This window comes from Anarhichas minor, unplaced genomic scaffold, assembly GCF_050575085.1.
Source record: "Anarhichas minor isolate MPS153535 unplaced genomic scaffold, ASM5057508v1 ptg000022l, whole genome shotgun sequence".
Taxonomy (NCBI): domain Eukaryota; kingdom Metazoa; phylum Chordata; class Actinopteri; order Perciformes; family Anarhichadidae; genus Anarhichas; species Anarhichas minor.
The window spans coordinates 2,328,100-2,341,156 of NW_027466468.1; the positions used below are offsets into that span (position 1 = coordinate 2,328,100).

Genomic DNA, 13,057 nt, shown 5'->3' on the forward strand with positions numbered 1-13,057 from the left:
ATATGATCCTTAGCGGAGACGAGAGGTTGTTGTTTTTCAACCTCATGAGCTTAGCGGTGGGATGTGTTCTGTACACACCGGGATGAGTAAATGTACTTTCATTTCCCATGTGCTGTTACGTAAGCTCTGCCAGTGAGCACACTCACACCAGCCTGTACGGTGAACAGTAAACCTGAGCCTCATGGTGGACACGCTGTTGATACCGACAATAATCAATGCAGTGTCCACACACCTCTGGAGGAGTCAGGAAGTTGCTCTACAATGGTTGAGTTGCTACTTGCCTTCATGCTCATCTATGCATGAAAGCAACGGAGCAGTATGATTTGGCAGTAGCATCGTCACTAGCTACATTTACGTCTGACTCATCTATGTATCGAGGTCACAGTGCAAATATACATCTGCTACACATTAAACGGGCCCGTCCACATCGGCGCGGTGTGAGAGAGGCACATGCTCACACACACGGCTCTGAGCCGTCTCCAGTATGTGAGGAGTTTTCCGTCAGCACTTTTAAATCCCACATCACCTCTGCTCCTCCACGTCTCTCTCATGCAATATGTTCTTGCCTGGGTAATGGCTCATTCATGTGAGGGAGAGTAAAGACTGGTGTTTTGAAGGCCAGGGGCTGTTCATTACTAAAAAGAGAGGAGGGGCTGTTTACTTTAGACCCCCCCCCCCACCCCCAGCCCATTCAACAACAGCCTGTCTATTGAGAGGGAGAGACTTGCCTCTACGACTGATGATGACATTTCACTACGAGCTTTAGACTTCAATTAATCACCTCAAAAAAACCTTCGGAGTTGTGTTGACAAGCATGAACGCATGCTGATGCTCCGGCCGGGGGGGCAGTTGCCATGGTAACGCGTTTTTCTGCCTCACTTGACTAAGAAGCAGTGATCCTCTGTGTGATAGGGGCGAACAAGATGAGGGGATAAGTGTCGGAGGACAACGCACGTTGCATGACTTTACATTCACATGCAGCATTCATGATCCAGCGTATCTGTTGCCTCCCAGTGTGTTCAATGAAACGGCCCTTTAAGCTTTTATTTAAAGCATACAACTGAATGTTGCTTGGCACTCGTATGTTGGGGTTTACAGCAATACTTTATCTCGCATCTAAATATGTGACCACGCATAAAGTACACTACATTATTTTGTAGTAATGCAGCTTATTTTGGCTGATATTAATTCAGTTTTTATCTGAAGATAAAGTCTTAAAAAATCTATTTACACTTGAAGTACTGTTTACTGATGACTTTTAATGGTGGTTTTGCCTCGTGAAAGAGATGACTTTCTTTTTATCTAGAGGTTTCATGCTATTGTTATCTTACATTAAGACAAAATGCTGTCACCACTTCCTCAAGACAAAGACATTTCCGGGTTTTGTTTCGCCTTGGGAACATCTTGGCCTAGATGAAAATGCACGGTGAGCAATCTGCATGATGAAGAACACTATGTTCTTTGGGCTGAGGTTGAAAATCTGAAATCCCCCGGAGGGTTCCAGTTTTCCAAGCAGGCACATTTTACACAGTGAGACCGGCCACAGTGCCAAGACCTGTTCAGAGAGTAGAGACACAGTAATGAGAGGGGCTGTCTGAGGAACAGTGGACATGGATCATGGATCGCACTACAGTAGATATAAACATGTTGACTAGTACGGTGTGTCCAGTTGGACTAGAAGAACATTTGTTCCTTAGATGAATACATCGCATCTGCTTTTCAATGATTGAATATGTTTTAAAAATATATCCTGCAACATGAATATCTATGTGAAAGGGTCCTAACAGCCTCTGTGCCCATTTACTTTAACCTCAGTGGGCAGTAGTTTGTAGAAGCCCAGTCCCCCTGACCTTGACCACCACGCTGATGTTTGATGCAATAGAAGAAGCAGCATCATCACCGGCCCTGTGTCGACCAGATGAAATGCAGCCTCACTGCGGTGACGGTGAAAGAGCATATTTTAGAATGTCACCTGTACCACATCGACCCGCGGTGTTGTGAGAAGACGCTTGAAGTCTGCTTCAAAGCCTCATGGGCCGCATTAACTGATCAAAGGCGCTAATCCGCCAATAAGCATTAAATATTTATGTACGACAGTACAGGCTGACCCATAACAGAGACCCACTGGCATTACAAACCAGCATAAACAAAAGGCTTTATACCGCGGGCTGAGGCACGAGGCGAGTGCACACTTTGTTAGAGCACATCTGACATATTTCACCACCAGCTGGCAGCCGAAATCAGACGTATAAACAAGCGAAACGTGTGTGTCAGTGCATAGTGTCCTTGTCAGCAGCGAGAAGATCGATATGAGTAAACATTTCTGTGTTCTCATGAAAGATGAAGTGGCAAGTGATATTTATGATCCAACTCCCTGAGAGCAAGATGGAGCTGTCTCTCTCAGGCAGCTTTAAGCTTAAAAACACAGAGACCAGCTGCTCGATGTGGACGTGCAGAATGCTGAAGCTCCTGTCAGGGTTAACTTTTAAATTAAAAGCATCACTCACCTTCAATTCCAAGGTAATGCAATATTGCCGCCTGCACAATCCTGTTACAATGCCGGACACAATCTTGATTATATACTGATAATTTTCTTAATGCTGATACAATGGAGTCGAACACTAATGTATGAAAGAGCAGAATCTCAAGGAGCCTAAGTGAAGTAATTGATGGAGTCAGTTGTCGAACTGCATCGATTCTTCTCCCATTTTAGTCGGCGTGTCTCTCCATAGGTTTCCTATACAAGACAGTTACACGGCGGAGGTCAGACACTTTGATTAATGAGTAGTAGCCTGAGGGCGCTACAAGAAACTTATCTCATTAAGGATGTAGAGCCCATGATACAGAATGTAATTTGTCTCTTCAAGATAATATTACGAGCAGAGCTAAAATAAGAGCCTCATTTGGACACTGGCCTATATTTCCTTTAAAACGGGAAGCGCTGGAGAATAATGCTGATGACAGACGCCTTTTCCTCTTGTGTGCAGTTTAAAGTACAATGTTAGTTTGAGTGTGGTCATGATGCAGATGGTGCGAAGAAGTTGCTTTTTGTCTCCAGGTGTGCATGAGGGAGAGCAAGAGAGCTCCAAATGTGAACTAGCAAGAACTTGCATTTCTTATCATCTCTAAATTGTATGTGAATAAACTTATATTTTAACTTAAATCATAGACACTAATTCAACTAAATGCTTTTTAAACTGGTGCATTTGGTATAAACTATTACATGTGTTTTGTGAGGAAGGAAATGCATTCAACATGTTCGTTAGACCTCACGGAAACACAATGTGTTGAGTAACACTGATGTAACACTGATGTTAGCTATCCTGGAGCTTTTGGATCGTATCCCACTGAGGGCAAGAATGAACTTTCAGTATCAACTTTTCAGCCTGACATGCACTCCTTAAAATGCTCGGAAAATGGAAATTCAATATTAAAAGTAAGCTCAATTCTGCCCGCACTCATCCTGAAACAGAAACCTGCCACTAGAATTATACTCCTGAAATATCAAGACCGAACAACCAAACCAAAGCAAACATCACATGCTTATAGACGAAGCACTGACTGCAGCACTCATGTGAGTAAAGACCACAGACTCTGCGTGTGGTCAATAACTTTGAAAATGTCACAAAAAGTTTCTAATGGCCGATGGAATCACATGCGGTTCAAGTGTTCACTCACTTGGCAGTTGTTTGGGTTTGATAGAATACAATACAAGGCTCTCACAGGTCGAAATGACACTTTAGTTAGTGCACAAAGATTTGAAGAGCGTATTACTAGACTATGTCATAGTTCACTGCATGAACAATATCTACAAATTCCATCCACATCAGACCCTAATCTCAGCTATACTGTAAGTCATGAACTCCTGTACCTGAACTCTGTCCTTCTCTCCTTTTCACCCCACGCCTTCTCATCTCCTGTCCTCTCTTCTTTCCTCCTCCATCTTGCTTCCTCATCCGTCATCTCTCCTTTCACATCCTCTCCTCTGGCCACCCTCTCTCCTCTGCCCTGTCCTCTCTCTCTTCTCTGACCTCGCCTGCACCCCCCCCTGTCAATGGTGGTGGCTGACAGTGACTTTGCATCCAAAATGAAAAACAGGCAGATGGGCTCGTCGGGCGGCGTGAACATGACCAAGAGCACAAGCGTCAGCGGCGACATGTGCAACCTGGAGAAGACGGACGGCAGCCAGTCGGACACGGCGGTCGGCACGGTAGGCACCGACGAGAAGAAGAGGCGCTCCAGCATTGGTGCCAAAATGCAGGCCATGGTCGGCATGTCGCGCAAGAGCCGGAGCACCTCTCAGCTCAGCCAAACAGGTAGGGCATCCGACCGCACAGCCAGCGTGCTGTATGTGTGTTCATATGTGTTCACATCTGTCCTGTGGCCTCTTGTTCTGTCTGTGTGGTTCCCCTGTTGTCTTCTGTTGTGAGTGTTGACTTCTAATACAGCTGCTCTTTCTTCTCCAGTTTTACTTTCTCCCACTTTCTTTCTCTCTAGAAAGGGCTTCGGACTCTGCACGGTCCTTTTCTGGAGACGAAGAACCAGCGTGACTTCTCTCATACCCTTTTTCTTTCTTTCTTCTAGGTTACAGCTCTTGTGGAAATTCCTCTCTCTGTCTTTCTACCTCCGTTTTGTCCTTATTACACCACTGGGGTTGCAAAATGCCGATGATGTATTTGCGCTTTCGTAATAATCTGTCGTTTCATTTTGGAAGATGCTTCACAGCTGTAACTGCTTTGCACTTCCTGCCACATTGCGGTCCTCAGCTGTTTGTCGCAGGTCACCTCTTGTCACCGTTCTCATGTTGTGACGCTCTCTTGACTGCGATTTCCCAGCGTGAAACACGACCTCAGACTGTGGCCGTGTGCAGTCGCTTGTATTTGTTTCTATGCGTGCATGTGAGAGTGTGTGCACACACGAGATATAGACAAGAACCGGTGTGTTGTGTTGGTGTTTTTAAACCTATTTTCCTTCAGCTGAAAGACACTAAACGTAATTTCCTGCAGTGTAAATTATTACATTTTGCAGAACATAGGGGCTATTACTTTTCCTCACTCTTCAGTGTATTTTTTTGTTTTATTTTTTTAAATCTACGGTACATTCTTTTCAAAAACGCTCAATAACAATAATAATTTGTGAGGGGTTGAGCTGCATTAGCTGGTGCCAGACAGTGTCACGCCTCCAAACAGCCGAGCAGGCGGCGTGCGGTGATGTCTCTGGCTGACAGATTGGGGTCCGTGCTAAAGAATAAGGTCAGTCGATTGGTCCACTTCTCCTTCGCCGCCGTGGCTCTCCGGTGTTTTTCTCAGCATTGAGGGACTTTTCATCTCATCTGTTCAACCTTAAAGTGCTCAATAATCACTTCTATCCATCAGCGCTCTCTGGATAGCATGGCAGAGGTATGGAGAGATGGATGTATGGTGAGATGAGCGGTGTGCTCCAGTGGCACTGCACTGCCCCTCCTGGCATGTGATTTGACCGGCACGTGGGCTGCCGCCTTATCTTTGAGGATTTCGACTAGTTAATAATTACATCAATATGTTAATCCCCATTTTTGTTGCATTTAAGTATGTTTTTTATATATATGGCTGCTGGATTGATCGTTCCTAATCAGTAACTGCATTGTGACGCAGTTCTCCAAGACTTGCGTTGTTGACTATTACCGATGGTTACGTTGCTGAATGATGATTTGTTCAGATATTTATTTTAAGATACCCATTCGAACGATTTTGCACAATCGCAGGAACAAAGTTGCACGCACACACTCCTTTCCCATGCAGACACAGCACAAACTGAGCAGCCTGAATCTATTAATATTTCACTCCGTGCTTCTAAGTGCATCAGATGGAGTTTGTGTGCGCTCGCACACATCTGCCTTTCTATATTTGAGATCCGTATTTGGTTCTGCACCAGCCCATAACACCGCCAAGCTGCCTTGTGCCCTATTTTGTTGTGCGTTATCCTGAGAAGCTCATCGCCCGACTTGAAGGGTGCATTCAAAGGATGCTCGATTTTAAGACCGCTTGTGTGCGCTGCCAAGTGCTTGTGGTTGGGGGGGTCGGTCCGATCAGCCAGGCAGCAGGACTCTGGCTTTGACAAACACAGGTCAGTCAGATGGAATGGATGTGCTCCCAGGTGGCCGGCCTTCAGTAGTGTGTACACAGTGTGCAGCTCTGGATGTGAACTGCTGGTTTTGTCCTCTCAGTCCTCATTGGAAGGCACTTGACTTTCCAGAAAATACAAATGTATCACGGTCTCTGAGTGTACGAACAGTCACAACTGCTTCATTTTGACAATACGTCCATAACAACGTAACAGGACCTGAGGCTGAGTGCAAGGGGGCAGTACAAAGCAAACAATGGAGAAGAGAGAGGAGACTTTACATTTAGCATATTGTTACATCCAACAGGTGAAAGTCTGGCAGTGAACAATGAAAAGATAACGGGACATGTTTCTTGGGTGTAGAATGGGGACAATCTCTGAGACTGATTCATTCATGTGGCTTTGATTAATCAAAAGCACAGTAACACACCTGTGATAAAGAAAGCAACAATATGTTTAAGAAACGACTTTTTAATCAATGATAATGCTGTTTTTTTTCAGAAGAAATTCAATTTATAAACAGTATGGAAAAGTTTCACTGTCTCAATTTTAGAAAAGTACTTTCTGAAAAGAATAAGCCTATGCACGTGCGGGGACTTTATTGCTGGTCATCATGAGCAAGCTGAAACATCAATTTGATTTATTAGCTGAATTGTACCATCCACGAGTCAGCAGTCCTCTGGTCCCTGCTACATTATGTTTTAAACTCAACCGGCCCGACTCAGCGGAATCCACACAGTAACAATCAAATCTCGCAGGCTTATTGAAAACCCATCTCCGTGCATTAATCTGTGCGTTTCTTTGTGTATTTCTCTTTTGATTGGCATCTGAAGACAATAGGCCTGTTTTGTCTATTAATTCCAGTGCATTCACTAACTGTGCTACATGTTCTCAGCGGGGACGCTGTCGTCAAAAATATGCTGATGAAGATGTTGTCAGCATTTTACAGTGTTGACCTGCTGTTCACATCCTCTTTTCAGTGTTGCTGTGAATCATTATTGGCTGTGAAGCACTCCTATGTTTGCTGCTTCACGGTGACACACACACACACACACACACACACACAGATAAATGAATTATATATTATAATATAGTGGATGTATATGTATAATAACAATGACATTTGTTTTATTATTATCATCATTCTAAGCACATTTAAAGCATGTTCTTCCTAGAAAACTATTGCAAAGTCTTTTTTTTTGAGTGTATGAATTTACGTAACTTGTAAACAACAAGGTGAATGAAGTGCTTCCTGTGTGTGGTGTGCATGGGGTCAACTACCTGTTTGCATTGTCAATTACAGGATTGAAAAGGAATAGCGACGCTATCTCTCTTTTACAGCAATGATTCATCTTTTTACTTTACCGTCTGTACAGTGCAGCTAGCAGCGTTCTACCTGATAATCCATGTCAGTAGTTTTGCCCAATTATGGCTTCTCAAAGACTCCTGATGGTGTCCCAGAAACGTAATTGGCAGCGCGCTTTTACAAGGATGAGGAGGTGAACGGTGCAGGAAATACAAGAAATTGGTTCTTATTGGGCACAAACACAGGCGCGGTTGCCCTCAGTGATGTAGAAAATACATAAATAAACGGAATCAGTGGGGAGGATTGTGAGTATAGCAGATCTAGTTGTCTGTTCCCCTGGGTGCAGCCATGGCTATTCTAGTGTGACTCTTCTCACGTCCTACTTTTCTCTACCTCACCATGTGGACCAGATGTGTCACTCTCTCGGGTGGAATTGTATCTGTCAGAGAGAAGGATTAAATTAGGGCATGTGATGCCATAGCATTGGCTAGATCAACCTGTTAGATCACTGTCCTACTTTATGCCTCTAAGAAAAGAGCAGGTGTGATAAGATTTGATGAAGCACCGATGTCTTACACCTTAATCAAACTGCTAGGAAACTGTTGGTGTTGGGTACATGTAATGTAGAGCAGCTATTTCATACCTTAGGGGTTACAATATACCATAAGAGACCAGCTTCACTGTGTTCAATGATGAATGTGACTTTACTAAGACGGAGTATGTATGCCACCTAACTGACGATGCCCAGAATAGCCAAATGCATACAGGAGAGCGAACAATGCTACGCCACATACTAACGAAGCGTTGGACCTCCAAACTCCTCCGACAGACTGTTTTGTATGTGGTAAAATAGCTGAACTTTGGGCTTTCAGCGGAGGTAATTCATCTTCTGAGTTAAGTTGGGTGCCTGTATCAGCAGCTGCTCGGCTAGCTGAGGCTGCTAATTAATCTCCTCGGAGGCCGGAGCAGACACGCTGCTCACAGGATGATGCATGGAAGGAACACAGCCGCACAGGTACAACCGCGGCAGAGGGACACCAGTGCCCCGCTGATTCCTCCCCATCCCTCTTTCTACCTCACTTATTCTCTCATTCCCTCCTAACTGACATGTGTATCTCGCTATCGTTTATATCCCTTCGCTGTCTTTTTCCCCACTTCCTAATTTCACCGTCTTTTCTGCTTTGTTTCTTCCACCAGCTCTACACTATCTCTGCCTCTCTGTCTTTCGCTCTCATTCTCTTTTACAATAACACATGGCTGTTAAACGCCTAAGCTCTCAGACAACCCATCTCTGCCTTGACCTAATAAACTGCAGTAGTGGAGCTTTCATACCTTTTTTAAATTCTATTCATTTAGCCACTGCTTTATACCAAGAGAACGTCACAGCAGTAACACCATGCTCAAAATCCTTGTGATTAGTTTCCACATCTCTGAACCCATCGCCTATCGGTCTGAAGACGGTTTAGCCTCTAGGGGGCATCGGCCAGTATTTCTGGGGTTCCATTGTAGCCAGCAGGTATCCGGGTCCAGACTTCCTCTTCCTTGCGCCGGTTATTGTATTCTGTCCAGTTAGCAACTTTAGAAGATAGAAAATGGATTTAGAAAGAAGTTTCTAAGCTTATAATAAGTCGATAGTCGATGGGTTGTGAGATTGCATTTCTGCCCATTTTGTTCCGCCTCTGTTGCTTTCCTCACGGACTGTTTACCTGCAACCAATGCCTGCTCAAACGTGATTGGTCAACACTCGTCGGACTACAGAGGGAAACCGGAACGCTTCCCATACCAAAATCTTGTCACGCTGCTGAGATATTCAGCATTCATATGCAGTTCATATGCTGTTTATAGAGATTATACGTGTACTGACTCAACAATGGTGCTGTAGTGCGGTGTTGAAACTGCACTTTGTAGACATCGCTGCTCTTTGATGCCACTGCACAGGGTTGAGTAGGTTGATCAGTGATTTATCAACGCATCAGTTTTTTAGTTTTTTCATCAATTATACTGTGACGTTAACTTTGTCCCAGCTGCTGTGCACCTGCAGCAAAACCTAAACACACAAGGTCAGCATTAAACACAAGACGCTTTTGGAACGCAATGTGTCATCATGTGGATGGGGTAGCATCAGTTAAATAAAGGTGAAGCTATAAAATATGAGCTATTTTTCTTTTTTTGCCCCTGATATGTCTGTAATATTTTACTGCCAGGCTTCATAGTGGCAGAGCTTTAAAGAGAAGAGTATGATTTTCTTTTTTAATCAAAGACAATTTATTTCCCCCCCGACACATTTTGATGATATTGCTCTCTTTAAGTACTTCACTGTGCACAGAGATAAAGTACTTTTCTCACGGTATTAGAATCACAGATAAACCCTGCTAAGATTCAGTCTGTATATGAAATGGTTCTACTGAAAGTGTTGCATTAGGATCACTGATGACTTCATGTTTATTCACGAGCTGTGACCTGAATATTAGAGTTGGTGGACAAAATGAATTGTTCTCACACTGAGAGCATCACACGGTGTCTCTCAGCAGACAGCTCATTCTCTTGTTTTGTTCTTGTTTTGAAGATTTCTTTCCATTATGACACACGATCATTTCACCAGACTACATGAAAGATGAAACATCCCACTTTTACAGTTTAATACTAAAAAGAGACATTTGTGGGTGGAATTTCTCTTTCAGAATAACATGCATCTATCTCTATGACCTCAGCTTTAAAGCTGTTGATTCATCTTCTTAACCCTGCCATGCTCCACCAGCTGCTCTGTGTTTTCTGCCTGCAGTGTCGCTCAGGCTCCACAGCCATATGTCTCCTTTGACTTGAGTCTGAAGCTTGGACACAGTTTAAAGAACACACTTGTGTAGTCACGTCCACACATTCTTGCCTCCCATTCAAACTGGACTAAAAATGAACTTCCAGCCTACAGTTTTAGATTTTTTTTTAACTGCTGCTAAAAATACGACTTCCTCCTGTGATTGTTTTGTCTTTAAACGCTGACATCACCATGCTGGAGCTGTAAGTCGGAGAGGAAGCGGGATGAGACATGCACTAAGAAATGCACTGTGGTCAGGGTAGTCATGGAGCGTCAGCGTGATGTTCCTCCTCGTCATGAAAAATGGTTAAAAACACGCTCATTTCCTGTTTGCGCTTCAGTTTTCAGACCTCAAGAGATGTTTTTCTGCATATCAGGATAGTTTGTTGTTACAGGTCGGCAGTCTCGATCGGAATGTTTCACATGTAGGTCTTGGCAGTATTTAGATCCCCTTTCTCTCTCTCTCTCGTTAGCTATCCATCTGTTGTACGCTCAGTGTTTGCTCCACTGAGAGGAGGGAGGCTGCCAGGGGACAGACTGTTCCAACTGCTACACCTCCTGCATTTCCTGTTTCACCTTCCACTGAAGGTGTGAGCCTTTTCAGTGAAGGTGTGAAGTAAATGGCAGGACACAGTGTGCGCACATGTTTGGGTAGCAAGTATTTTATTGCATTGGAAACATCAAGGCCGATACTAACTTCTAACTTTCAATCGCATTAACAGAACATACAGGATTTAAAGCTGTATTCATAAAAAAATTACTGGATGTTTTGCGTTGGTAGCTGTTAACACATTAGCCATTACAATACATGTGTACGGTGGTAATATGTCAGAAGTGTGCAGCTCACATTAAGGAGCTAAAAATCAATGAATGCAGCTTTAATGTGTTGTAATGTAAGATAGAAGATCACACCTTTATTTTGCAATAGAAACGTAGAAACCCTTATAAAGCTCGTCAGAGTGTAGCTGGACACAGGAGGGGGAACAGGACTGGCCTGCATCAAGGTAGGCAGCAGGGAATGTAAACTGACAGGAGAGAGAGCGTGTTTGCCTGTATCTGCGTATGTATTGGTGTGTGTCCCGGCCCGTGTGCATGTAAGTGCTCAAATATGTGCGTTTGCCTACATCCGTGCGCGTGAGTGCCAGGGTTAGAGCCTGTGTTTACAGTGCGGCGCGCCAGAGTCGCTCCCTGATGCTTGGCCAGGCCCGGGATCATCAATCAGAAAAGACTTCCGAAAGCTTCCACCTGTGATCCCTGCCACCCGCCAGACGGATGTAACGCACGACTTCTGGGATATTACGCTCTTGTGTTGTTGTAGTAGAAGTGGCAGCGTTCTTCAGATTCCTGCCGTCTGAGGTGCTTGGGATTTCCAGCCGCGTTATCACTGTCCTGTAGTTTTGGAGTGAGACTATGTTGCACAGAGTGCTTTAATGTTATTCTGTACTAGTCATGCTGTGGGGAAATCAGAGAGTACTTTCAGAGCCAGAAACATTCTTTTCTTCAGACACGTGAGAGACGAATTCCATTTCCAGAATCCTTGAACTCACATCAACGTGCCGTATTGAACAGATGTTTTCCAAGACTGTAATTAACCTAATTTGGGTGTATGTCAGGTGTAGTGTGTGTATGTAGTGGTGCCTCTGGCTCTCTCTGTCCACGCAGTGAGTGGACGGGTAAGAATAAACTGTGCCAAAGCTGCCAAAGCTTTAAACAAAAACGTACCAGATGTGTTGTCAGCGTGAATGGTTAACGTATCCACTGTCGGCTGACTTTGTGCCACCTCATAGTATCAACCAATTGAATTCTGATAATATTTATGATTTAACAAAGACAATTATATTACTTAAGGATCCCCAGTGAAAGACTTTTAACTACACAGTTGGTGATCTTATTAATCTTTGTCAATCTTCCAATTAAGTCCTCATAGTTTTGATATTTGTGGCAGAAAAAAAAGATCTCACAGTCGAGGTGATGATTAAAAGGTAAAAGATGTTTAAAGTCGATATTAAATGTGTCTCATCAGTAAATCCATGAAGTGGAATGTCAGGTGGTACTATTAGGACCTGTAGTTTTATAATCACATCAGTTTCTTCATCATGGCAACACTCTCACAATAACAATGCTGCTATAACATTTACCATGTTCACCATGAAATGTGTTTATTAGCACCAAACACAAAGTACAGCTGAGGACGATGGGAATTAGTTTGGTCAGAGGGCAAAAGACCAATTCATACTTTCACCAGAGGATGGCGCTGGATAAAACAGTATATTATTACAATTCATGCTGAGGTGAACATGAGTGGATGTACCAATTTTATTGAAATCACCAAAGTAATTAGGATTCATTCTCTGTAAGATATCAAATTTAGTATCATTCCGTCCAATAGTTGTAAAGACATGTCACCAAAAATAACAAAACAACCTGCTGATGGAGCTACAAAGTAAAGTCACAGGACTTCCAAAGTCAGTGAGCTTCATCCTTCGGGGGGGGCCATGACTGCCTTTATAAAGTTACATAGTCATCCACCCAATAGTTGTTGACATATTTCAGTGGTTAACCTACCGTCAGAGCAACGGGATGACATCTCTAGAGCCACACTGACAGCATGGCTAAAAAACAACAACAACAAAATACATGTGATTCTCTCAAAGATAGATAGTTTTTCATTAATTTAAATATACACGATCTGTAGGTGTCACTGTGTGAGTTAGTGTGAGCTCGAGACTCTAGAGGAGCCATTAGAAATGGACTAATTGTTTGCATTGTAACTGTGTGTGTTTGTCCAATTTCCCCCTATAGCTACACATTGAAGTGAAGTGTTGTTTTTGTCTGTG

General features: G+C 43.5%; 1 protein-coding gene across 14 annotated transcripts in view; it reads left to right on the forward strand.

The window, feature by feature from the left end:
• rims2a (regulating synaptic membrane exocytosis 2a) overlaps positions 1–13,057 on the forward strand; it is a 129,456-nt gene that overhangs the window by 109,776 nt on the left and 6,623 nt on the right. For 3 of the 14 annotated variants that reach the window (XM_076096587.1, XM_076096589.1, XM_076096597.1), the window contains one exon: positions 4,072–4,316. The exons of the other annotated variants lie outside the window; for them this stretch is intronic. In XM_076096587.1, coding sequence (XP_075952702.1) covers positions 4,072–4,316 — 245 coding nt within the window. The remainder of the gene's footprint in view (positions 1–4,071; positions 4,317–13,057) is intronic. 14 annotated transcript variants of the gene reach the window in all.